Genomic DNA, 24,004 nt, shown 5'->3' with positions numbered 1-24,004 from the left:
TACTTTTTCTAACCCTTCAATATAATTATTAAACGTTTCAGGTGGGACCTTTAGCCCGCCATAAAAAGATGAATCTTTATTATAGGCTTTTTCCTTTGTTTTTTGACTTTTACACCCATTTACTGCACAATAATTACGTGGTTTTGGCATTTCGAAGCGTAAGCGCGGGAAACGTGCGGTGCGAGCGTTCAGGCGGGCGTTCGGCGGCCCTCTGTCGGTTGTATCGTCGACGATACGACGAGCGGTAGGCATATAGCGCGTGGCCTTGAGCGTGTGACGGAGGCCTGCCTCAGGCCACAGGGCGTGTCGGAGCAGCCGCCGAAAAAGCAGCAAAACTTAAACGAGCGAAATATTCAAATTTGGATCCTGCCTACGAATTTGTACATAGGTACGAGTAGGTACCAGTAGCCGTAGAGACAAGCGGTTCTTAGTGTGCTGAGGCAAAAAAACTATCAATAAGTTAGGACAATGATGCCTACGTGAAAAAAGGGGTGACCCCAGGGTAGGCGCATCTTTAGTCACACAGCGAAGCAACGCGAGCAGTGTTATAGGCAGGCAGAGTTCATCGGAACCATCTACCGCAAAAATACTGCAAGTTCCCGGCCCTAATTCTGCATCCAAAAAGGAGTCAAACAGGATGATCGACCCACTATCTCCAAAGCTGTTTACCTCTTGCCTACAGGAAATCGTCCAGAAGTTGGTGGCTAAATGGTAAACAATGGGCATTGACGTCGGCGAAATAAGGTTGACATTGACAAACCTGCGTTTTTCCGACGACATAGTCTTCTTTTCCCCCACACTGCACCTCATTTAGAGAAAATGTTAGAAGGCCTTAGACCAACCAAGTCTTGAAGTCGGATTCGAAATGAACAGGACAAAAACCCAGTTAATGGTCAATGGCGTGAAACGTTGGGTCACGGTAGATGGGCAGGATATACAATTTCGTTGACGAATACACCTGCTTGGGCGAGATAACATCCTTCGATAATAAGCAGTCCAAGGAAATCGATCGACGCATCGAAAAAGCCTGGAAGAGTTTTTGGTCCACGAAGGGCCATCTTCCACTGGCATCAAAACTCAAACACATCAACATGTGTATCTTTGCTTATCCTAACAACCTACAGTGCATAAACTTGGTCATTAACAGAAGCAAAAGTCTCGACTAAAGAATATGACAGTACTATCGCCTAGTAAATAAAACTTAGCCAAATTCTAAAACTTGAATCTCATAAACGGCTTAACCGATTTTGATGCGGTTTTCAATATACGATAAGAAATATATTTGATTTTATCATTTAGTGCTTTTTTGTAGACTTTTTTCTATATGGAACACACTATTTGCAAAAATAAAGTGTAAACTGAAAAAATAGGTTTTCAATTTTTTTTACATTATCTGTGTATTGACATATTTTGTTTTAATTTTTTTACGATGAAGCAAGTCATTTTCTTACAATTGTCACCAAATTTAGTAAAATCGGATGATTCGTGAAACTTGTAGATTTTTTTTTCTGTTTTTAAATAGATAAAGGAAATACCCACAAGATACTTAAAATTTCCTATGATTTACGTGCTTCTTGGTCTATAAAATAAATAAATAAAATTAGGCCAAGTTCTGAAACATGGATCTCTTAAACTGCTTAGCCGATTTTGATGTGGTTTTCAGTATACGATAATAAATATGTTTAATTTTATCATTTAGTGCTTTTTTGTAGACTTATTCCTATATGGAACACACTATTTGCAAAAATAAAGTGTAAAAGGAAAAAATAGGTTTTAATTTTTTTTTACATTATTTTTGTACTGACATATTTTGTTTTAATTTTTTTTACGATGAAGCAAGTCATTTTCTTACAATCGACACCAAATTTAACGAAATCGGATGATCCGTGAAACTTGTAGATTTTTTTTTCTGTTTTTAAGAGACCTCGCTCCACCTCGGTTCCTAAAGGACGAAATGACGGGTTCTTCGAAAAAAAATGTTTTAATGGGCCGCTACTATCATCGTGCAAAGCGGCTTGCTTTCCTCCCAAAGTGCAGCTTTCGGGCAAAAAAGCTTCATAACCAGTAAGACTATTACGTTTACTTTATCTTAACGTCTCTTGAAAAATACAAAAAAAAACCTCACTCACTTGGTTAAATGTGTTACGACAAATTCATATAACAACTCCTGTTCTTTGCTTAGAGACTTCCGCTTGAGCCGCTCCAAAAGAATTATGTATGAAGTGATGCTCAAAGACCCGCCGTATACGCCAAGGTCTTTTATAAACATAATCATCGAAGAAATCATGTTCTTTACTGCTTTTATTATCTGAAACCAAATAGGATTTAGGCAAAAATTTCATTTTTGGTACAAGCTTTTATTGCTGACTGTACTTTTCTTTCCACAGGCAACTAATACTCATCGAGACAATTCTAAAATCCCCACACACAATTAGGTTGCGTTGTTTTAGCACAGAGTTCCTATGGCTACCTCGTGTCTCCATCATCAGATCAGCTCGATGGTACCATAATATCGCATTGTCACCCGACTTACATATGTATGCAAATCTTTAGCTTCATTGGAAGCTGGGAACTGGGTCAAATTTAACATGCAAGATTTGATACTTACAAACATACATACATAGTTATGTACTTAAATAAGTTTTTGGCAAAAATTTCATTTTTGGTACAAGCTTTTATCGCCGACTGTACTTTTTTTTCCACGGGCAACTAATACTCATCGAGACTATTCTAAAAACCCCAAACACAATTAGGTTTCGTTGTTTTATCACAGAGTTCCTATGGCCACCTCCGGTCTCCATCATCAGATCAGCTCGATGACATCATAATATTGCATTGTCACCCGACTTACGTATGTATGCAAAATTTCAGCTCAATCGGAAATCGGGAAGTGGATCAAATTTAACTTGCAAGATTTGATTACACACAGACAGACAGACAGACAACGGTCAGGCGAAACTAAATAAAAGCTTGTAAAAATCTCTGGTAACCATAGGTGGAACGTCACATATCTTTACTATTTCATATCTAGTGAATCTCTAATTCATTTCCCGAATCGCGCCGATGCTCTCAAATAAAATCTGCATGATCCCGTGTCAATTAGGTAGGTACAGTCACCTGCAATAGTATGTTACTCTTCGAAGGCCGCAAAAATATGTGACACGCTCTTAGAGCTCTGCAAATAAGATCGTGTCAGATATTTTTGCGGCCTTCGAAAAGTAACATACTATTGCAGTACATGCATGTACATGCATATAAAATATTGTATTATTAATTGCACTATCAACTTTATTTTCTTCATTATCAACATAATGACCCAGAACTCATGCTGTTTTCTATGACTGTCGTTATGCCGCTTCAAATGTTGTAAATTACTTTTTTTATAATAAGTTATAAAATAAAGTCCCCCGCCGCGTTTTTCTGTTTGTGTGTTTGCTTGTATGTTCGCGATCTGCGATCATATATAACCATGGATACCGCCTTTAGGAACATTACCGTTCAAATTCTCGGGCCAAATTAGCACACATACACAATTACGCCTACATTCAAATAAGACGACGCGTTTACAGAGCCTGTAATCAAAGCTGGTAAACAAAATAAGAGTCATCTTTATTACACTAATGGCACATAGCTAAGTGTAGATGAAATGCATATAATGTCAATAACTACCAATCAGCGACATTAATCCACTAATAACCTTCTTGCTGTACGTACTGGCCGCTGAGAGTTCGCGGTTCATATTTGATCAGAATATGACTTGGACAGGGATAGGTTTATGCCATACAGTGAAGAACCAGTCAAATAATTCACGTATAATAATTTAATGCAGATTAAAAGATAACTAGTTAAAATGTTGTTATGACATGACAGACTAACTCAACAAAAGTAAATATATCATTGTTATATAAATGTATTCCGCTATAATAAGTATTTTGTATATTTTATTATCAATCTGCATGGCAGTGCGAAGTCACGTTCAGGTATAGTCTGTCCGTTTTTCTAAGATCAAGTACGCCATAGTAAATGTATGGCGAACTTGATCTTAGAAATCGGACTGGCTATACAGTCTGCAAAATTTACATAGGTACACGAATCGGGTCAAAAATATTTGAACAGGCGGAGTCACAATAAATCCCCACTTTCAGTTCAGAATATTTTATATGTAGTGCCGGTCAAGCAAGTTTGTCAGTAGAAAAAGGTGCAAAATTAAAATTTTGTATAGGACCACAGCCGTTCGCGCGCTTACGTTTTCTAAATTTGCCGCTCTTATAATATTTTAAACTTTCGCGTTTTCAACACATATTAACTCACATTATACGAAACGAAACTGATTTACTTCGGTAAATCAAGGTAATTGAATATAATTCGCGTTAGACCCGTCTATAATGTGAGTTAATATGTTTGCCGCTCTTTTCTACTGACGGAAATGCCTTGAGAGAGAACCTACATATATGTGACAGTAGAGGGTGGATTCAAATGATCAACATTTTCAGATAATGTGTGTATTTGTTAAATTAATTCAGTGAAAGCATGATAGGAAAAATGTATCTACATATAGGAGACCGGGTATGATTATCTCACGGGTTATATCTCATGAATAAAACATATTCTAGATATCTTGCCAGGCATCCACTCAATTTCATGTCTCTCTAATTGGACAGCTTTTTTCCATAGTTCTCTGCGAATAGCATATTGTGGGAATCTGAATGGAAAGTAATGTAAAATGACAATACCAAATTTGATTATTAATTTGAAATAACTAGGTAGCTTTTTTATAGCTCCATCTCATGAAATAAAAAAGGAAAATACAAATCTGTAAGAAGGAATTTATTACTACATTTATAATTATATAGAAAATACCTAAACCAAACACAAGTTAATAAAATAGTCTACTTCATTTAGCATAACACCATCCCTATTATCCTCGCAATTTAAAAAGTCGTATGTCGTTATGAAAGTCGTATGCAGTTGTTACGTTTTAGCTTAGCACGGTAGTATTGAAAACAAATCGTCATGTTGTTTCCAAATTCTACTGAAGTTATCTGTTTACTACAAGTGAAAAGTGATTCCACTGTCCTTGGTATGAACTAAAATAACTTCTGCACCACTTCACGACACATGAATATATTTTTAATTACAAAAAAACGTTGTTTTTATCAATCAATTTAGCCATTTGTCACTGACTGTCATCTCGGTGGTACTGAGATTGCCAATCGAGCAGTTTGTAAGTACCGCCTATCGCGGGGTAGTTTGCGTTGGGTCATAATTGAGCGGACAGAATACTTCCATGTATAGCATTTCGCTGTTCGCGATAAACTCAAAAACTACTGAACGGATTTTCATGCGGTTTTCACCTATCAATAGAGTGATTCTTGCGGAAGGTTTAGGTGTATAATTTGTTAACCCTTGCGAAGCCCTGGCGGGTCGTTAGTCATCAATAACTTCAAACTTAAAAGTTAACTTAATTAAAGTTGATTTAACTTAACTTCAAACTTTGGCTATGTCCATGTGCACATATGTGCACATGGACATAGCCAAAGCAAGTGCTACCATCTACCGTTCTCGTCGGTACGTTTCCTTGTGCATAGTAGGTTCTGCCATCTTGTGGGCTACATCGGAAGCATAAACGAAACATTTACGCCTCGCGCCAAAAATCTGACGGCTCCTATGCTGCCCCCTATAGTTCATGAACGGGGCCTATCGTGCGCGGTGCGTCATTCATAGCGAACCTTGTCGGAACCCACAAAGGTTGATATTGGGCTGTACAAACTGAAAACAGTTGTAGTGCTCGAAACGAGGTATTAACAAGTAAAATTGAGTTGCTCTTTGTAAACGCTTCATAATTTGGTGTCTGTGACTTCACCATATAGATAAGACAAGTATTACGAGCAAAGGGAAGAATAGCCAGTATAACGACATAGTTTTCGTTCAATAGGGAAGCCATTTAAGAGGCCTATGTACTTGTACACTTGTAATTAATGGCAATGGACTGCTATTGGTTATTTGCCAAGTATGGGGCGGAGAGACGGAGAGACTAATAGTGACGAGTCAAAAAGGGTAGAGAATGCCTTATGACATTAAGTCTGCATTTTGTACTGTAAGGTTTTTCTTTTGTGCAATAAAGATTAAATAAAATGTGAACTTTCGTAGGCCATTACGCCATATACGCCAGGCGCCCCTTTCATCTCTTACCTGATGAATTGATGTTAGATGATAAAACTACTCGACACCCACCTTTTTAGGATCAGTTGTGATATCCTGCTGGTACTTTTTCAGTTTGATCTCTGGCGTAAGGTTCGTTTGTGGCAGTTCGACGGACAATACGTAGTCTATCAGCACCCTTAAGATGTCCATGGCTTTCGCGGCCGCTGGTGTCACCTGGGGCGTCTGGTAGAACTCCACATACTCGTTGGGATTCGTGGAGTAACTAAAACATTATAAAGTTTAGTAAAATGTGTACTGGAATCGGATCCCGCTATGATTTCATTCCAAGTGTTTCTATGACATTTCTGTGGCATATGTACTGTCACTTTTAGTAGTTAGATTATTGTATTTATTTAACCCTTTTCCAGGCCGCACCAATCTACAAGGTTTTCCCGAATAATCCAAATATATTCCAATTAATCCAGCATTGATGATTCATTTGAAGACAACTAATATTTCCCGAAAGTGCAATCTAATTTGAATCTGAAATCGGAATGCTAAAGTTGAAATTCTAGTGGCGCGTATGTGACTATGTGGTCGATAAATCGTACTATGCCTGGAAAAGGGTTAATTATTGTATTCTAAGCCAGTCGTGTTCAAAGGGCTGACTTTCTATACGCCAAGTTGTTAAACATTGAATGTTTCTTGTTCAATTAAATATCTATCGCTATACACTTTAACCAAAATATAAAAATTCGTCATTACCAAACAAAAATGGAATTGTGGGCGGGACATCGCTAGGCAGAGTGATGGCAGGTGGAATAACATGTTAACAGAATGGTGGCCGTTTTCAGATGAAAGAAGCGCCTGGCGTCCGTTGGCTCGTTTGTGTGGACGACATCCGGAAAATTGCGGGTCACTTCTGCAGGAGATTAGCTCAGGGCCGGGACAAGTGGCGTACTAGAAGAGAGGCCTATGCTCAGCAGTGGGCGATGAAGGGCTGATATGATGAATAAAATTAAAAAATACTTACTTCAATACCTCCCCCATTTCATTTACAGTGGCGATGGTCGCATGAAAAGTGGTCTCAAGGTCTCTCAATGACTGTTGAATGCTTGGTATTGCAACGTTGCTGTTTAATAACGTCGCTGTCAGACCTAAAGGCAAATTTATATAAAATATGCTCATAAAACAAATACAATTATAAAAAGGTCTTCGGTATAATCCATCAAGCTGTAGGACTGTGAATATGCCAAAGAAATAAAGACATGCCTAAAAAGATATGTACACATCTCCATGTGTAAGTACATATATCCTCTCGGCCGCGTCTCTTGATCTCCACGACCCCTCGTGGACATCAAGAGACGCTATTAATGGCTAAGGAAAAAAATACTACACTTTTTTATCATTTAATAAGTGACGCGCCCAAGATATCTTACCAAGGACTCTAGGGTGTTTGCTCGTAGGACAATGTTCGAAATGCTTCATGACCAGCCGCATGGGATGGTCGTCGACCGCGTGGTGGCATTCGTCGAAAATGAGCAGGTTTATATCCTCGATTTGTATGTACTGGTGCGTCAGCATATCGCTCAATATCTGGCAGGTCATTACGATCACCTGAAACAGAACCACAAGATGTATGTACCTACTTAACAATTAACTAGGCAATTAGCTAAGTCTACCCATCTATGTCTTAAGGGAACTAACTCCCTCTACCAACAAACTGTCCTGCAGTTTGGTAGAAGAAAATATTGAAGGTTTATTTCGCCTAAATAAATGGTTTTTATTACATTACTACATAACTCCACAAAATTGTAGGTATCTGAACAAGTTGCTACTTTTGTACAGTCGCCATCAGATATATTGAAGCAGCCAAGGTGCTCAAAATATCTGTACACGCCTCTATTGTCAAGGCGCAGCTACACCGATATATGTGATGGTGACTGTGCAAAATTTAATCATTGGCCCCGGATCCAGTAAAGTTAGTCATTTTTTCTGCATTGGCGATAACTTGACAAGTTTACTGTTTAAGGAAGAAGTGTTATGACGTTTCGTGAACGTCACCTGCGGGCTCAGCACGGTTCCATTTTTATCGATAAGTCGGGTGAGGAATGGTAGCCACTAGCCATCAAAACACGTAGATTTTTTTCCGATAAATTCTCAATATTTCGAGTTCCGACTGAGAATTCATTTATTTAATTGTGCAATAGCACCATACATTAAAAGTACAAATAGCGGACTTAATGCCAGGAGGCATTTTCTACCAGTCAACCAAGAATTTACCTAATTACATCGTACCTACTGATTTGTGGTAACATAATATATCACCCTCTTCGTAAACGCTTCATACTTGGTGTTTGTTTAGTCTGTAATTTGTTAGAAGTATTGTGTATTTATGATAGTGTATGTGATCAACACAAGAAATCCGATAAAGCGTCGAAATAAAAATGAAATTGACTTTGTAATATAAGCCTAACATTAAATGATATAAGCCATTCAAGTTTCAACACTATTGACTATGCTAGTACGGTTCAATATTCCATGCACTGATATGAGTAACCAATAATCAAATCGTACGTGCCCTACAAACGGATACCAGATAAAACAAAGGCTACTTATAAACTGTCCATTACTTCTTTCAGAAATTGAGTGAAGTAATCAACGTGCTAGATAAGCTAAACTTATGTAGGTATTGCAATTAAATTCGGTGTCTAACATGATATGCATTAGTACCTACACATAAAACACGGAAGAAGTTAGATATTTCACGGAACCATTTAGTTCTTGATAGAATACTTGTAAACAGTAGATAATTAATTAATTATACTAAGTTGTAATCTGTAACGGAATTATAATTTACAATGTAGTTGAGATCACTTTAAATGAGCGTAATTTAAAACAACTGACACTTCAATTTTGAAGCTTCTTGCCTATACAATAGAATTAAAATTGGAATGGCTTAATAGTATATATTTTTATTTTTGTAATTTCGAACCACACAACCATTCACTGTCCTAAGCTAGAAAATTAAGATAACATGATAAACAGGATGTAAATTGTACGTTAGGCGTTCCTAGCAAAAAGGAAGCTTTATGTGATGTAGTTACGTGATGTGAATTAAAAATAATCTTAAATCTTAGAGTTTTGAGATTCATGTGTCCGTCTGCGATGTCTTCAATACGAGTACTTAAGCAAGTTAAGCGTTATAGATAGACAATATTCGAATTTCGTCTTTCCAATTTTCAGTCACGATCTATCGATTTCGATCATATGTCAATAAAATTAGGATTACGGAGAAGCACACCGATCTTCGTGACCTTAAGGAATAAAGCCTGTGTAATTTTTTTTTTTGCGGCTTTAATTCGAACGTCTGTGTCCAGGGTTAACGTCTTGATAATAGAGGCTTTGTTCAGATATTTGTAAACATAATCCTTGTATCTGATGGCAACTTACTATAATCTAAACCTTACTACAAAGGCATAAGGTCCATTGATGGCACAGTTATGAGTGTTGCTGTCAGTACAGAATACCTACCCAAAAATGTTTCTCAATTGGGAAGGAACAATACGTTAATTAATTATGTATTATTCTAATACTCTAAGGATGACCATTTTGGTATCTTGGCTTCCACACGTCAAGACGATGCAGTTGTTTTATATCAACTTGTCAGTGAAGTACGTTTTTTATAAGCTGAAATTAATTTGTTGTTTATATGACAATAAACATGTTTTGTTTTAATTGTTAAAGAATAAAAATAATATTGTAGGAATAGTAAGTACGAGTATAATAATATATAAATAATAGTGACTTGTTATGTGATTACTTGGTAAGTACATAACTAAAAATTTTGAACAAAATCATAATAAAATTTGAACCAACAATTGTTTCAAAAATGTGCCTTAAACATAGTCTAGTTTTAAACATGTAGGATCAAGAATGCTAAGTAGAATAATATAGTTTTAGAATTTACTAATAGCATAGTTAGTAAGAGGACTTAACTAAATATTCATATAACTCGGTCCATGTATATGTAAAAAAAGCCGGGACAACGCGAGGATGATGATGAGGATGATTACTCAGTCCATGTTTTCACTGAAATAATGGTACCAGGAAGTGTTAAAGTTTATAAGCAGAGTTCCTCTGAGAATGTATCAATGTTTATGTTTCTGAAACAGTAGCTTATAAACAGTAGATTTCATTGTAATAAGTAGTATATTAATGTATATAATGATATCATGTTAATTAAAGGGTCTAAGGTTATCATAGCCAATGGACCTTTAAAACTTGGGGGATTTCACAAAATAATTAGCCTGAATATGAAGTGGCGTAGCGTGAACTAATCTAGCCGTGGGCGAAATCGTATCTGTGAGGCCCTTTTGTTTCACTGTGCCCGAAGGGGCCTCGCGCGAGGCCCCCCTTGGGGCGCGAGGCCGTGGGCGACGGCCCACTTCGCCCACGTCTAGCTACGCCACTGTGACCGAATATGTTTTTTTACATCAGCAGCTAGAGCGAATTTTGCTGCACGAACAGCGTGGAAAGATAATATCTTAAATTCTTACCTGGTTCTTAGCAAGCTCTTCATCCCATTTTTCTTTTTTCCAGTAATCCACCCTGTCTTCTCCACTGTATCCTCCGACTCCGTTGACAGGGCAGAGCTTTTCTATAACTTTTTTCTGAAAACAAATTTTACCTGATGTATTATGCATTATAAATGAACGGAACTAATTTCTGTCACTCATCTCATAGGGCATACAGGAATAATAACATACGATTATGACAGTTAAGTCATGACATGGAATTTTAATGGCACATATATGTAAGTACAAGTATTAGAGTATTTCTGAAAATGTCCCAATGCCATTATTAAATTTCCTAAAATCTGCCTTGAACATCTTTTCTTAGAGCATTTTTTTCTTTTCTACTACCTAACTTTAGGCCTGAAGGCCTTTTAGATTTAGATTTCCTGTTACTGACCCATTTGGATTGCATATTTAACCTGTATAGACACTTTGTGCCTAAGTCAATTTTTTCATTAGATAGGCATAGGCATTCTTCAAACTATTCATTATATGTATAAGGAATTAACATTTGTCATGATATGTATTTATTTATACAGATTAACGTCCATTGATTCTGCTACCCAAAGGTTGTCTGGCAGAGATCACAGTGATCAGTGATCACTTTTTAGCAATCTTTTAATCCATTGGTTTTTCCCTTCTCTTTTTATATCATTGTATCTAGGAGCCTAATGATAGTGCCAAAGATACCTATTCATAACATCCATACCGGTTAATAAACCTGTTACATAACATATTAGTGTTGCATCAGACAAAATATTGCACCATGTTTTGAGTTATGCAATAATGCTTGTATGACTCAGACTTTTGTTTTCCAACATGTTTAATCTAGTTTAAACAAGTACTTAGTAGTACTACTTAATTATGTATAATACATAGGCTGTGTAACTCCAAGTCTAAATATTAAGTATAAATATTAACACTTTCAGTGCCCCATTTTCAATGCAAAATTAACACACCTTGCATGTTTTTGACAGTGAATGTGTTAAACAGAAATGTTATCAAGATTATCTTACCTGCTGGTTCACCAGAGGTATGGTGTTGACCAGAAAAAAGGTGCGCTTGCCTCCTGCTCCCCAAGGCTTCTGAAGGGCTTCTCGAAACCGGGTGATTAGGCGGATGGCAATAAAAGTCTTGCCAGAACCTATGGTATTTTAATTTGTTGTAACATCTATTTGACATATTCTTTATGACTAACATTACACTGACATACTTTGTAACATAGCAAGAGAGCTACGAAAAATGTGCATCATAGCATTATTTAGAAGACCATTAGAAACTATGGTATAAATTATAAGTAGATTTGAAATCCAGTTAGGAAAATTGTGTAGGAAATTTAAACAGTAACAACAGTAAGGAAGAATGGAGCATTAGGCTAAATTGGCTAAAATCAGTTAAAGAATAAAGTTATTGAATAATGTAAAACCAAAGTTTATGAACTTTATGATGACATTTCATATCATGAAAGACAAACACAAAGTCAAACTGATTAAAATATTTAAGCATATACAATTAAAGAATAAAAGCTATTTATATATGACTTTCTCATAACAAACCTGTCGGCAAATGAATAATTGTGTTTTTGTTGATAGCCACTTCTTCGAGCTGCGCTTGATAGGGCCTAGATATCAAGTGTTCTTCTTCCATTTTCAAAAAATTCTAAAGTCTCATACAGCAATAGGTAATGTCTAAATCACAAAAACGTGAACACCGGCATAAAAATTGGCATTTATTACTTTATGTTATTCACTTCACGAACGTACTTACAAGGTAAACTATTTATGCGATGGACATGACATACACACAAAGAATGAAATGAAATGAAATGAAACGATTTGCAATGTCTGACAGCTGACAGCTGGGATATGGGATACCAGATTAACTAGTGCAGACTCCTGATAGTTTGCTTATTCACAACCGAAGTTTCGGTAGGGGTGCGAAACTCCTCCTTTCGGGCTTTCTCGGCTCCGTTCGATTCAGCCACAAACTACTAAAAAGAAAACCTACCCTTCGGTTTCTGTTTCAGCGAAAACTACGGTTGCAATCGGACACTATTTTCAACATTCTACATAGTATTACATGGTTTACCATCTATAATTTAGCCAGGGACTGATAAATAGATAGAAAGAATCATAGGTACTGCCTTTGTCTTACGCTAGTACTAGCGCCTAAAAAAGCGATAAGTAACTTTTTTCTTCTTATTTATGGACAAATTGGGTTTGCTAGACTATATATTTTATCGCATTGAAGACGACACTATCCACGACAGTTCCTAATCTCTGATTACACTTACATAAGCAGTAGTATTTCAGAAGAGTTAGATAAATTAATAAGTTTTGAATGTGTGTTTGGAAATAATTAGCTTGATAACTTGTATTTATCAATCTTGGATTAGCTAGGTATACCACTGTTTTTGACAAATGTTCGGACGAAATAACTTAAAATACTCCGAAAAACGAGTATCCATAAAAGGCGGGTATCACTATAGTAAAAAATGTATTGCCATTCCGTTCTACGTACAGATGTAATTTTGAACTAAACAGGTTTCAACCTGTATTTTTGGTTATATTTAGATACATATCGAAGTTTAGTAATACAAAATATATTGTTTGCCGGCGTATCTACTACCTTTATTAAAATAAACTGAAGTGGCTTGAAATTATTTGTAATTTGTAACAACAATACGTAAAACTAGGCGCTTGAAAGCTACATATGGTATTTTATTTCACGGTTATTCCCGTTACCAAAGACAACAATACACGTGGCCATATTCTATCGGTGCCACGTCGAGTTGATATAGGTACCATAACGTATCTACCTTTTTTCTAGAACATCCTACACTGTATCCCGGTCAAAAGCCCAATACAGAAATAGCCGTTTTGAATGATGCAATATGGATTCAATTTCAATATAGAGCTTGCCGCTCGAATTTGTAGTACCTATATCTAGTAACTACCTTAACGGGTACCTACATGATTATGAGAAAAACCCACGGCTGAGTTTTTGATATTAGTTTCCTATTATTTCAGCGAAACATGATGTTATGCCTAAGTACGCAACCAATGAATGTTAGGAGGTCACATATAAGTTGCATATCCCTCAGCCCTCAGTACCTACTATAACTAAAATCTTGCATGATCATATCATGAATCTAGTAAGTTATATACCTAACAGCTAACTGGATCAGAAACGATGAGGGATGGGGGGAAATGACCGAACGGGATAGTTTCAGTAGGAGTAGCAGCGAAAGTGCTATTATTGTTTGTCCTTGTCACCGTAAATTTAGTATGTATTATGATGGGCAACAAATAAATTCGACCAATCATAGCAGGGATGTTGCGGATGCAGATTTTTTGACATCCGCGGATGCGGATATTTAAAGCCAAGATTTGGTAAGTACTTTAAAAACGTCAAATATTACATTTTTAGTCATTTTTATTCAAGAAAAACGAAACGTTTAGTATTTGAGCAAGAATATAGGTGCGTTTTATTAAAAAAAAAAAAACAGTAACTTGGCCGACTTTTCGGGATCTAGACGATTTCGTTATATATAATGACGAAATTACCTGGCACTTACCTACGCCGCCGCTAAGACGTTCCTGTTACCGACTTGGTCGACATCCGCATCCGCATGAGCTCCGCATCGATTTTATGCGGATGCGGATGTTGAAAATAATGCGGATGCGAATATTCGTAACATCCCTGAATCATAGTGTCGCATTGCGTATGTTTTGTCCCTCACGGAGACACGCGTATACCACTTCTATAGGATCCTACATTCTATGGTTTCAGTGAATGAAATGAATATAACCACAAAACAGTGGGTTCTTAATGATTTATTTATAAATTCCTAATGAGTACCAACAAAAAATATAACATCAAAATGAGCGTCTTCTAACATAATTATATGTTTCATAATGGCTCAAGAATCTCGGGCTCTTCCGACGCACTATGTACTACATCTTGTCTCTTTTTCAGTTCCTTCTCTATTTCCATAATCTCCAGTTCTATGTCCAATTTATGCGTAGCCAGCAAGCGGAAGTACTCGTCCCTGTTTTTGGCAGTGATGTAGGCGAAGCGTTCCGTTACCTTCATGTATGATTCATTAGGAAAGCTGGAGCGACTCTTCAAAAACCACATCGTAAAGAACGTAACTGAACTTGGAACCATATTCACACTGTAAAAAAGAAAATGTTAAAAAAATGGTCAGTGTAGTGGAACACTCGGTTGGAACGAAGTTAAGAAAGGCTGGTGACGTGTTCATGCTCATGTCTTGCCTTGTGTTGTGTTCTGTTCTCATTAGTCTCATTACCAGACCCCGTTTATCAGTGGTGAAATTTTATTGAAATGCAAGGGTTGGCACTCACTCCCCCACCGTGCGGGTAAAATTCCGCAAGCTATTGGGTAAAAGTACGCATGTGGGGTAATTGTTCGCATCAAGAAAATTTCAATGGAATTGTCAATAAAATAAAGTTTAACGAATATTTATGAAATTGTCTGATCAATATCCACATACTATTTTAAGAATATTAAATAACTATTTTAATGGGAATTGTATGTAACGTTAACTATTTCAAGGCCTCGTTTTTGAATTTGTACTTGGTAGAGATAAGATATATTTGACCCTAGTTTTTAATGTATGTACTAATTATATGCATGTATTACTATTCGACACAATGTACTTATATTGTTTAGAATAAAATAAAATAAATAATAAATACTTTACTTAAAATATTTAATAGTGCTTGATTATTGCATCAAAACTTAAACTGAATGACTTTGATGAACTATAGAGGGCATAATTATACATCAATAATGCAACGTATATCGAACTGCTTTCACTTTGCCTCCGCAGCTCACGTGGTTCCAAAATATCGACACAGACATCAAATCCTGCTAATATGCACTTCGCTCCCATCACCTTGCCGGTGAACGGCACATCGCGATCTCTTACCCACAGCGTACTCTTACCCCGAATGACTCTATACATGTTAAATATGTGTAGTGCCAACCCTTGTATTTTCAATAAAATTTCACCACTGATAACGGGGTCTGCTGCTCATTACATATTTCGCAGTAGTATGGCTTGTGACGGCAAAATTTGACACTTGCATATATCGCACTAGTATGGCTTGTGACGCCAATATTTTGACATTTGCATCTATCGCACTAGTATGGCTTATGACGGGAAAATCTTACACTTTTTGTCGCCTAGCCGCCATCCGAAAAACGGTTCGATAAAGAACTTTGTTCCAATAAAAAGTTGTTGCAAAAGTAAATGTTGGGACTCCCTCTGGTCGCATAACAACTTTTGTCATATTTTTAATCGTCATAACACTTTATGTATAAAATTGTAAGTCATAAAAATCTTTAGTCAGAATTATTCCTCAGCATAACTGGGTTTTTGTCATAAATTAGTTATGTCATAATTTTTGTAGTCATTCATTTAATTCGCATAAAATTTTAAGTCATCTGCTTGATATCCATAATTGTTTTTCGTTCGAAGTATTGCAGTGCATAGTATTAATATAGACATAAAAAATTAAGTCATATATTTAGTGGTCATAAAATAAACTAATCATAATAGGTAGGTTAGGTTCGTTAGGTTGCTTTAGATGCCCGAAGGGCAAACTACGCAGAAATAGGAGATTAGGGAAAAGGTTTTTTTCGAGGAGTTGTTGAGAGGCTAAAATTAGTTTCTTAAATTATTTATGTAAACCATTATGGTAGAAAATTATTATGCTACAAAACGTTATACGTAAAAACCTTATAAATATCGATAAATATGCTTTTAGCTGGTATGACATTTGATTCATTATAATCAAAACCTATATGCACAAAAAAATTATGATAACTGCTGAGTATGTCATCAAATATTATGGCTAAAAATGTATGACACAATATAATATGACTTTTCATTTGTATGCGCAATGATGATTATGACACAAGTTGTTATGCGCATCAAAGATATGACCTAAACTTGTATGCAACAAAATATGGACCCGTAAATGTTATTTACTTGACATAAAATGGTACTTTTATATAATTATTGTATTTAGGTACATATATGACCATAAAAGAAGCACATTCAGTACAATCACACATTAAATGATATCCACAGTATTTTCAACAAAAAACAAAATGTTTGTAAAATTTTGACTCCACTATGGTATATTCTGTACAATAAATATATATATAATATTAAAATCAAAATCTTTCCCATAGTGTAAAAAATTCTAGGCACCAAGGCTAAGTCTAAACTATGGTTTACTATGTTTGTGGTTACACCCACATAGGATAAGTTGAAGTCATTTGAGAAGATAAAGAACTTGTGCTTACAGTAGATCAACAATCTGGCTTCTTTCTTCTTCTGATACAGTCATTTGCCACTCTGTCTTCTGTGTACAAACTGGGCAGTATTCTTTTGTGCACTTTGAATAATGCTGCATTAGTTTTCTTAAAGACGAACACCCAGATGGCCAGGAACATTTCTTGTCAGCCTGCAGTGATAATAGATAAATTTTGAGAACAACAGAACCAGAAACAGAGAACTGCTCATGAAAACAAAAAGTCATTGTAGAGTAGAGAATAGGGCTTGCAATATCGGATGGTTTCCAATTCCGGAACTGATTTTCGATATTGGATTCCAATTCCGGAATTCCGGAACTGGTTCCGGAATTAGGGTTTACCATATTTTTATTCGGTTTTTTAGTAAAAAACAACAAAAAATGTGAAATTCTGATACTTTACGTTTATTAAAGTTAGTATTGTTTAAGCGAAATTTAATTTGAATTAGGTACGTTTTTTTACCACCCATTTTACCACCTTATTAATATGGTTACTTTATTCACTTCTATGATACGGGGTATTTATTTGGGAAAACTATAGTTGCTAGCAAACCATTCGATGCATAATTTTATAAAATAGTTAAATATAATAGCTTCCTACTCTTCCTAACCTATATAGTAGGTAGTGGTGTTGTTTAAGAAGTTGAAGGTCTAAGTTTGGCTTTTTCCTTCCTAGTTCCTAATTATGATTCAGAATATCATATATTATGAGCTTCTACAGGATTCGAAATCGTTAATAGAGAAAACCTCTTTCTCTCTGAATTCAAGATAGAGTCAAAATATTTTTAAATTTCAATTCTACACGTTCGCTTATGTGGTATTCAGACTATTCTAAGCAAGTAAATCGCTCTGCTTTATTGTATTTTTATTATTTTATTATGAGCCCATATCGTCCCACTGCTTTAGCAAACGGAAAAGTAAAATATACCTATACAATAGTTCACTGAATGACTAAAGTCAATTTTTTTATTCGGTAGACTAAAATGTCATTTTCTAGTATGAACATAAAATGTCTTTTCATAGTATGAAATGTCATTTTAGTCTACCGAACAAAAAAATAGACTTTAAGAAGCACTTAATAACGACAGAAAACACCCGTACAGTGTAGTATCTTAACAATTTTTAATAATTAACGTATTAAAACCCACAAAAAGTACTTAAATCCAATTCCGGAATTTTCGATATTGAGTGGTATCAATTCCGGAATTGTAATATCGGAAAATTTGTCCGGGATTCCGGAATTTCGAAATTCCGGAATTCCGGAATGCAAGCCCTAGTAGAGAATATTATATTGTTAACTCAGATTTTTAAATATTATTTTAGATACAATATTTTTTTTAATAAATGAAGGGATACAATACAACATAGTAACCACTCTAACCAAAGTGACAATATACCCACTGGACAAGACACCATATGGTTAACAATTCCCTTCATTTTCTGGCAGCCCATGACACGACACCGCCAGTTCTGGCCTTTGGCCTGCACTCGCGCCTCTTCTTTCTGACATTTGTATGTATGTAACAGTAGTTTATGCTGCTGCCGCAGGCGCGCAGCCTGGGTGCGCCTGAACTTTACGGCGGGACCTTCAAGAGGGACCTGAAATGAAAGGCAATGTATGTGTATACTGATATACGTGATATATGTGTATACTGGTATACACGTTAGTAAAAAAAAAATACCGCAAGCGGAGCTACTGGGATTTTGTTCCAAATATGTAGTGGAAAAGAAGGGAGTAATCAAATTAATTACTGGTTTGTAAATTAAAATAACAGTACCATGCAAGGTGGTCCTTATATATGTATAAACTCACTATCACTATTAATTCAATAAAGCTACATCTTGATGAAAAAAAAAACTATCAAAGGTATATTTGTAAATATTTAACCATAAGATTATAACCTAATAAAACAAATATTCCTCTAGAACTATTTATTGACGTCGGTCAATATTACTTTGTAAAATTATATGTTACCTGATAGCCAGTCTTAACAATATATATATTTTCATAGAGTCTGTGCGGAAAGAAAAGTTTCGTAGAATGTATTGGGCCCCATACATTCCACGACTCTTCTCTTTCCGCACAGACTATAGTGGAAATACTTTTTATGGACAAATGATAATGTTGAATTATTGTACATTAAATTAAAGGCTACAAATATAATGACCACCAAAAAATACTTCGGTAAGTACCCTAAATAAAAAAATCATGCTCACCAAAAAAAATTACTGAACACCAAAAAAATAAGCCCTAAAAATACAAAAGTACCACCGTTTTAATTACGACTGCCCTTCAAATTGTATTCAAATACCAAATATATTGAATGACCACCAAAAATCATTAATGATCACCAAATCTTGAAGACCAAATTAATGCGATATTTTCACCTAAATAAACCACTATGACTACCAAAAAATGTATACATATTACCAAATAAAGTAAACTGATACCAAAATTACTAGCCCCTCCCGCTCAACCCCCCGTACCTCGTACCCCGCACCGCATACCTACCTAACCTAAGCTACTTTTCTAGTAGCATTTCGTTATGCTACTAGAAAAGTAAATTAAACTGCTATCAGTTAAGTGGGTTAGGTTAGGTTAGCACTGCGACCCTTACAGAAACGAAATGGTACTATAAAAGTAGGTTAGGTTAGGTTTGAACTGCGACCCATACAGAAACGAAATGCTACTAGAAAAGTGGGTTAGTTTAGGTTTCAACTGCGACCCATACAGAAACGAAATGCTACTAGAAAAGTGGTTTAGGTCAGGTTTGAACTGCGACCCTTACAGAAAAGAAATGCTACTGGAAAAGTGGGTTAGGTTAGGTTTGAACTGCGACCCATACAGAAACGAAATGCTACTAGAAAAGTGGGTTAGGTTAGGTTTGAACTGCAACCCTTACAGAAAAGAAATGCTACTAGAAAAGTGGGGTAGGTTAGGTTTGAACTGCGACCCTTACAGAAAAGAATTGCTTCTAGAAAAGTGGGTTAGGTTAGGTTTGAACTGCGACCCATACAGAAACGAAATGCTACTAGTAAAGTGGGTTAGGTTAGGTTAGAACTGCTACTGTAACAGAAATAAAATGCTACTAGGAAAAGGTGACGGAGTGGAGTAATTAATTTAATAGTATTATATTAAGATTTAAAAATTTGGTTATAATTTTACATTAAAATAGAGTTCTAATTTTGGTGGTCATTTAGTATTTTTGGGTTTACAATGATTAGTTTTGTGTCATTTTCTTTAATAGGATAGCAAGATGTAAAAATTTGGTTATCATTTCAAATTAAAATAGGGTTTGAAATTTGATAATCATTTACTATTTTTGGGTTAATAATGATTAGTTTGGTGTCATTTCCTTTAAAAGGATAGTAAAATGTAATAAAATTGGTAATCATTTCACATTAAAATGGTGTTATAATTTTGGTGATCATTCATTATTTTAGGGTGGTAAAATATATTTTTTTGGTATTAAATTTTATTAAATCTGGTGATCAGTTAAATAGCAGCCTAAATTAAATACTAATATTTTTTTATTATCTGACAAGAATATAGTTACAAAAAATACTTACGCTAGGAATATCCATGGTAAATCCTTTGCTTTATTCGGTTTTCTTTCAAAGTTATAATAATAAACTTGGGGAAAATAGGAATCAAACTAAATACCACGCACTTTTGAGGTTTTGTTTTTGTTTCTTTCCTTTTTTTTTACTTGACTTGACATTTGTATGACGTTGACACTTGGCACTTGGCAGTCCAATTGCTGAGTGCAAATCTACGGTCCGTATTACCTATCTGTGGCCTATTTTATAAAGCTACTGTAAAATAGGGATTTAACTACTGAAATAAGCACGAATGTAAAATAGCACATGTGAATATATTGACGACTTCCGATTGACAGACAGTTTATTTTTCTATACGTAGACAGCCTACATTGCACTCCTCCACGATAAATTAGTAGTGTCCGACCGAAGGTTCGGTTTCGGTTTCGGTTTCGGCCAGTTTCGGCTAAAAAATCATGTTTCGGCTGTAGTTTCGGTTTCGGCCAAAAAACGGCCGAACCTTTCGGCCAGGCCGAAACTTACGAAATGGTAGTTCGTACTATGAAACTAAACTATATGACAAAGACCAAAAGTTGGGGAATAAGTAGGACAACAATATTAATATGTACCTACATATACTGATTCATGTATAGGTACAGAAATTAATTGGTTTATTATAAAACACAATTCCACTAATGAGGGCGCCACTATATAGACGGTCGATGCAGTCTTAAGAGGCTGTTAATACCTATAACGCGCACACTGTCTAATTGTATCGGAGTAAATGAGATAGCACTGTCGTATGTTACTGGGCCTGGGCAAAGGAATAATAATAAAACTCATCATCTTCCTCGCGTAATCCCGGAATTTTTGCCACGGCTCATGGGAGCCTGGGGTCCAATTGACAACTAATCCCAAGAATTGGCGTAGGCACTAGTTTTTACGAAAGCGACTGCCATCAGACTGACCTTCGAACCCAGAGAGTAAACTAGGCCTTATCGGGACTAGTCCGGCTTCCTTACGATGTTTTTCCTTCACCGAAAAGCAAATAGTAAATATCAAATGATATTACGTATATAAGTTCCGAAAAACTCATTGGTACGAGCCGGGGTTTGTACCTGCGACCTTCGGATTGAAAGTCACACGCTCTTACCGCTAGGCCACCAGCGCTCAACGAAATATCTCGCTTTTTAATACAATGGACATTGGTTGGAGTCAGTGCTCAACTACTTATCCTGCAGCCTGAAGCACGGCTTTGACTTCGCATGAAAGTTCGCTTCACTGGGGCACTTTGGACGTTTAGGCTCAGGTGAAGATCGGTACCCGGCCTTGCGATATTGTCAACAAAAAATTCGCGCTCGCTGCGCTCGCGTTTTTGGTTGACCCTGTATCTACATGTTGGCTTGACTGGTGAATGAATAGAATTAGACCAAGAGAGTTCTACAATTATTTTGATAGCATACGCATTGCAACTAGTGCAAATGTTATTTAAATACGTCATAATTTCACAGAAGTTTTGACGTTTAAAATAACACTTGCACTGCGTGTGTTATCAAAATCGTTGCAGAATTATCTTGGTCCAACTCTAGTAATTTTCTTAAAAAACTGCTTAAGTAACATCAATTTCAAGGACATTGGGTGTTGACAGCCCCATAATATGTGTGTAAAAGCGGTTTTATGACATTTTTTCAACGATTTTAACAAGTCTACAAAAGGTTCGGTTTCGGTTTCGGTTTCGGCCGAAACTAGAGCCAAAGCCGAACATTCGGTTTCGGTTTCGGTTTCGGCAAAAAAACATGTTTCGGTCGGACACTATAAATTAGTAATAACTAGGGCTTCCAATACCGGGATCCCGGGATCCCGAAATACCGGGATCCCGTCAGTTTAAACGCATTTTTCAATACCGGTATTTTTTAATGCAATACCGGGATCCCGGTATTTTCAAAAACAAGGAAAATGTGCCGATTATAACGTTTAAAATTCATTAAAATGATTAAATTCGGCTATATGAAGAAGATTACTTGCCCATTACAAGACACGGCTCAAAAAATCAACTCCGCACTTATCCTATCAGATTGACCAAGTCATCTAAAATCATGTCACATATAGGACCTAGAATTTACAATAAGCTCCCAGCGGAGATAAAGAACGTGGGTAGTACCCAAATATTTCTAAAAAAAATATGAAAATGGCTTCTAGAGTCTAGACTACTCTTTCTATGACATCAAAGATTTTTTTATAAAGGGAATTTAATAATACTATGTTATGTAATTCAATTAAATAATTTAATACTAATATTTTAATAAATTTTAATGTTATATAAGAACTGAATAATGCCTGACATGTAATATTTAAAATATTATGTATAAATGTCTATGTCTATGTCATTTAATTAAAAAAGATCATTTACTTGTAACAAGATCTGTGCAATAATCGAATTTAAACTGTTGTGAGACATACTAAACCGTAAAATTATTCAAAGATCTGTGCATATGCGTTAGATAGATATTTAGTGATGAATACTGATGTTCAGGATATGATATTAATATAATTAGTTCTTAAAATTATATCAAAAAGTAGTAAGAAATGAGCAAGGAATAGCAAACGTAGTATGGCAAACGAATTTTTGGTAGCAAATTTTAATATAGTTGGCTGGTTTATTAGGTTGAACTAAAAATGTGACTGGTGAAGTCAACAAGGCGTATAAAATTATTGCCAACCTGGAGGATGTAATGATAAATTATTCCGGATGGCGATTATTGTTTAATATCCTAAGCTAAGGACATACATATCTGGTGTTAGTGAGCTTATTTTTAATAAAACTCACCATTTTTTAAGCGATTCATAGTCAATACCGGGATCCCGGGATCCCGGTATTGATGAAGACAATTTCCGTATTAATACCGGTATTGAAAGAAGTCCGGTATTTGGAAGCCCTAGTAATAACACATCAAACTAAAAGGACTCCCTTAATGAGTACAACAACAAAACTATAGATCTAACCTAGTAATTCCCTTAAGGCGGCATTGCCTAAAAGGACGAGCCTGGGGCGGTGACGGTGTGTTCGGTAAAGAAACATTTGGCGACGGAGGCGCGCTAGGTAAAGCATCTTGAAAAATAGGCGACCCAGGTGGTGACTTAGAGGGAGAAATGCTCGGTTGAGACGCATGCTCCGGAAACACCACCATGTCTGACGTCGATCCCGCCGACCGCGTGACTGAGTCCGTCCGGGTCTCCATTTCCATTCCGTCAGGGTTATTTGTTACATTAAGTTTACGAACTCTTTCATTATCAGGATTTGTACGGATATCAGGTTCCAAAGTTTCTGGAACGGGATATACAAGAGACTGTCTACCCGATCGACATGTCTATGTACCACTGACCCATCAGCCCCCT

General features: G+C 36.1%; 2 protein-coding genes across 2 annotated transcripts in view; both read right to left on the bottom strand.

Annotated features, from left to right (window-relative positions):
* Nucleotides 1-12,414, bottom strand: part of LOC134794285 (endoribonuclease Dicer-like) — a 90,004-nt gene extending 77,590 nt beyond the window's left edge. Inside the window, exons 1-7 of the mRNA XM_063766041.1 lie at nucleotides 12,278-12,414; nucleotides 11,738-11,865; nucleotides 10,704-10,817; nucleotides 7,584-7,761; nucleotides 7,178-7,301; nucleotides 6,235-6,427; nucleotides 2,130-2,308 (exon numbers count right to left, since the gene is read on the bottom strand). Coding sequence (XP_063622111.1) covers nucleotides 2,130-2,308; nucleotides 6,235-6,427; nucleotides 7,178-7,301; nucleotides 7,584-7,761; nucleotides 10,704-10,817; nucleotides 11,738-11,865; nucleotides 12,278-12,368 — 1,007 coding nt within the window. The 5' untranslated portion in view covers nucleotides 12,369-12,414. The remainder of the gene's footprint in view (nucleotides 1-2,129; nucleotides 2,309-6,234; nucleotides 6,428-7,177; nucleotides 7,302-7,583; nucleotides 7,762-10,703; nucleotides 10,818-11,737; nucleotides 11,866-12,277) is intronic.
* Nucleotides 12,415-14,541: 2,127 nt separating this feature from the next.
* On the bottom strand, nucleotides 14,542-20,773 carry LOC134794302 (uncharacterized). Its single transcript, XM_063766065.1, has 4 exons — nucleotides 20,639-20,773; nucleotides 18,470-18,667; nucleotides 17,061-17,221; nucleotides 14,542-14,898 (listed from the first exon to the last, which is right to left on the bottom strand). Exons 1-4 carry the CDS (start codon nucleotides 20,651-20,653, stop codon nucleotides 14,634-14,636), a joined length of 639 nt encoding a protein of 212 aa, XP_063622135.1. The 5' UTR covers nucleotides 20,654-20,773; the 3' UTR covers nucleotides 14,542-14,633.
* Between the last annotated feature and the right edge of the window lie 3,231 nt (nucleotides 20,774-24,004).

The sequence above is a fragment of the Cydia splendana genome, chromosome 10 (genome assembly GCF_910591565.1).
Source record: "Cydia splendana chromosome 10, ilCydSple1.2, whole genome shotgun sequence".
NCBI lineage: Eukaryota > Metazoa > Arthropoda > Insecta > Lepidoptera > Tortricidae > Cydia > Cydia splendana.
The sequence above is the reverse complement of the archived record's forward strand: the minus strand, read 5'-3'. Positions and strand labels throughout refer to the sequence as shown.

Coding starts and splice junctions, on each gene's coding strand:
- LOC134794302 (XM_063766065.1), bottom strand. Junction 17,222..18,469: donor ACCATATGGTGTCTTGTCCA/GTGGGTATATTG, acceptor TTATCACTGCAG/GCTGACAAGAAATGTTCCTG. Junction 14,899..17,060: donor AGCCAGATTGTTGATCTACT/GTAAGCACAAGT, acceptor TCTTTTTTACAG/TGTGAATATGGTTCCAAGTT.